The following is a 3,595-nucleotide window of genomic DNA, read 5'->3' as shown; positions in this document are numbered from 1 at the left end:
CAGGAACGTCAGAGGATTGTATCCAAGGAGCTAAATGTGCAAGACCTAGGGTCAAAGCAGCTGAATACACCAACCTCAGAAAACACAGACAATGAATTGCAAATGACACTCAAAACAAAACGGGAAAAAAACCTTCACACAGAAAACTACAAAAGAACTCCACAGATACTGAATTGGCTTTCTGTACACACTGATCCTGCTTAACTGTGTGTGGTAACTAACCAAACCTTCTGAGACTAATAGTCATAAAACAGAGCCTCGGGGGTGGGGGAAAGATAATGGGATGGGGGAGAACTGTAAGAAAAAAGATTGCATCGGTCCTTTTTTTTTTTTTTAATTTAAAGGATGGACATGCATCTGTTGCTATTTTCTGCTATTTTGATGCACTGAACATGACAGTTCAGCACAAGGAGGTTGCTTTGCTATTAATTCTGCAGGAGGAGTCTCACAAAAGGTGCAGTGTTTCAAGTTTGAACACGCCGCACCAAACAAATGGTTTAGTAAACCTAACAGAAGTGGTAGTTTTTTTCCTGACACAGAGTTGTTCTGCTGTAGCTCTCAACTTGCGAGCAAGCCATCCGTACAGGACAGGAAACTGGCACGAACAGCACAAGCCTGAATACAGCTGTCTGAGCTGAAGTGCTGCTGGTCAGGTTCTTCTTGGGACTCGCTCTGCCTTGCTCTGGGGCCATGCCACTCAGATGCTTTAACGCTCGTTTAGCTGTGTATTAAAGGAAGAACTTACCTCGTGTCAGTTACACACAACAGCAAATTTACAAAATGGTTGGGTTTTAACAATCAGCTATCACATTTGTAAAAAGAATTATTAGATGATCAGGAAATTAATTTTGTTTTGGTTGTTCTGCTGAGAGGCCACTACTTGCCCTCTTCATGCAAAAAAGAAAAAGCCCAAAATTCTGAACTTCAGTTGCAGGAAGTGTTCAAGTAACTAAGCACTCTCACATTTTGATTTCTCTTATTCTCTAATGTCAATGTAATGACTTATTTATTTATTTATTTACTTACTTACTTCTAGGGCACCTACTCAACTATTCAGGGAAATTCTCTTCCTGTGCTCTGTCTCTCTTTGTCAGAAAACTTTTTAAACTCTTTTTGTCTAGAAACCTACGGCACATTGCAGCACAAAAGAGAGAAAAAAAACCCCACTGCCAATCCTGCAGCTACACTGAAAACTTGAAAGTCATGACGACTGTCAAACAAAATCCAACAAAAAAGCAATAGTGCCCCAGTTTCTCCAATTTTTCTTGTAAGTATTAAGACCTGCAAATACGGTCTCAATTAACTAAAAATGACTGGTATTTTTTCGTTTTAACTTTACCAACTTTGAGAGGTAAATTCTTTCTTCCTCAAAATTAAAGAAGTGCTCTCTTCCTAGCGATGCTTTCAGCATGAACCAGGACAGAATTATCACTTTTGCTACATAGCTTCAAAAACTACATAAGACTCCACAAAAGAATAAAAAAAGTCTTACCCATTGCTTGTTTCCCCATGGCACACTGGTAAGTGTTTCTTGGAGACTGGTTGTGGTGAGGATATGGAATCAGGCCAGCACAGACACCAAGAAGCGTGAAAGGCTCAATCTCCAAATGCGTTGTATCTCTTAAAAGAAAGAGTATCAAGTATAGCAGCCTCAAGAACAAATATCTTAACTAGAAATTAGTTAGTTTAGTAGTACCTCATAATACTTGAGTTCTGTTCAGGAAAATGCAAGTCAGTAGGACCTCAAAATATGGATTCATTAGAGGATTTTTAATTACTTTTTTTTTTTTTTGACACTCTCCCTTTGTTTTGCTTTATGTGTTTCCACATGAAAATAAATGAAGAAGTAAATGAGGGTTTTGTGAATTTCCATCATGGAGAAAAAGCCTCCAGATAAGGACAATCTGAGGGAGCTCAGTAAGACAATAAAACATCAGTTTATACAGCAAGACCCAAAATATTTTAAGGAATGTTTTATTTAATGAGAGTCCTCTGCATCAAATTACCAATCGCAGAGATCTAGAAATCCACTGAGGAGACAGAGGAAGGAAGATCAAGGCAGATTCAGGTAACGAAAAAAGTAAAAATGTAGTTTTAATTTTCCAAAGTCAGTTATATAATATCAGTTAGACGGAAAACATCTGTGTCCAAACCAGATTCAGTGCCATGGGTGATCTAGCACAATAAAACACTATCTGAAAAGCCCTGCAAATATTTTGGAAGTGATTACATTGTTAAAAGGCAGTACTAATGAGAAGTAAAAAGACTGGGACAAGGAGTAAAGACTGAGAGATAGCAAAATTTGTTCTACCTGGCATAAGCTTCAGAGGAGAAAGTCCACGCTCAGTAAAGACAATTAAATCATAGTGTGCATTGGGATGCAAGTGAAGTGACTAATAACTAAGGATGGAGTGTACAATAAAGCTTGGCTGGAGCAGATTTGCTTTTTAAATCAAGATAAGTAACTAGGAAATGGGAAATTTTGAAATAAAGATAATTATAACTAAACCTATCCAAAGCTTATCTTTCACAATGTTCTGGAGTTATTACACAGAGCCTGGGTTTAGGCATACACTGCTTCTCTCACTCACCTAAACTAATCCCATCTTTAATGTTTGGCTTCCCTTGGAAGTCCTTTGGAAGACTTTTTTTTTTAAATTTCATAAATTAATTTTATTACTAAACTTTAAGATCTTGCAAAGGAAATGACTGAAAAAAGATTTATTACGACAACACTCAAAAGACAGCAAAGTATCGCAAGCTCAGAAAGGCTGAGGTACATACAGACTGAAGACAAGGATCAGCAGCAACTTACATAACCAATGAATGTGCTGCTAGAAAAAATGAAATCGGAAAACTGAAAGAAACCTGGAAACTCTAAGGAGCAAGCCTAGTGAAATTATCTCTTAGCCCCAGGAATCTTTATAAATCGCAAATATGCTTGAGCAACTCAAAAATCACCTGCTGGCCATGCGATAGCTACTATTTTTCTCCACTTGATAAAAACCAGCTATGTTAATTGAAGCCTGCCTTAAGAAAATACTAATGACAGTCCCACAGCAGAATGCAGAATGCAGTCAAGTAATTGCAAAATGGTCTCAGGAGCCAGTGCAAACCTAAAGCACAGACTGCTCCCCCACTCTGTAGAACGCTGCAGAACTGCTGACACCTCTCAGATAATAAAGTAAGAGGCTTAAGACTTACTGATAAGTAAAGTTAGGGCATTTCTTCAGAAGCTACTAGTGCGTGGAACTACATATACATTTCCAGGTAGGGTATTCAGCACAAATAATTTCCCACTGAGGACAATCCTACTTCAACCAAAGCAGCTGCAACGTGAGCGGACCCTAGTATCTTATGAAATATTTCACAGTGCTAATGAGAGACCTTCAGACTTTGCAGAGCAGTTCAATTTCTGCAAATCAAAGTGCCGTTGCCAGGAATGGACCCAAGAAAGGAAGGCAACCTCATGAGTTTGAAAGTCAGTTACCAATGGGTAAGGAAGAAATTGAACACATTAAATGGAGTCAAATCCTCCAAAGAAAACCCCCCTAATTGGATTGGAAAGGTAAAGAGAGGATACTGTAGCTAAAAG

The 3,595-nt window shown here is 38.4% G+C and overlaps 1 protein-coding gene across 1 annotated transcript in view; it reads right to left on the bottom strand.

Annotated features, from left to right (window-relative positions):
• The window catches only part of LOC104278397 (DNA-directed RNA polymerase III subunit RPC2), a gene marked incomplete at both ends in the record, with an annotated part of 20,541 nt that overhangs the window by 10,834 nt on the left and 6,112 nt on the right, over window positions 1-3,595 (bottom strand). Inside the window, one exon of the mRNA XM_009875353.1 lies at window positions 1,493-1,620. Within this exon, the coding sequence (XP_009873655.1) occupies window positions 1,493-1,620 (128 nt within the window). The remainder of the gene's footprint in view (window positions 1-1,492; window positions 1,621-3,595) is intronic.

Source organism: Apaloderma vittatum, unplaced genomic scaffold, assembly GCF_000703405.1.
Source record: "Apaloderma vittatum isolate BGI_N311 unplaced genomic scaffold, ASM70340v1 scaffold37068, whole genome shotgun sequence".
Taxonomy (NCBI): Eukaryota; Metazoa; Chordata; class Aves; order Trogoniformes; family Trogonidae; genus Apaloderma; species Apaloderma vittatum.
The sequence above is the reverse complement of the archived record's forward strand: the minus strand, read 5'-3'. Positions and strand labels throughout refer to the sequence as shown.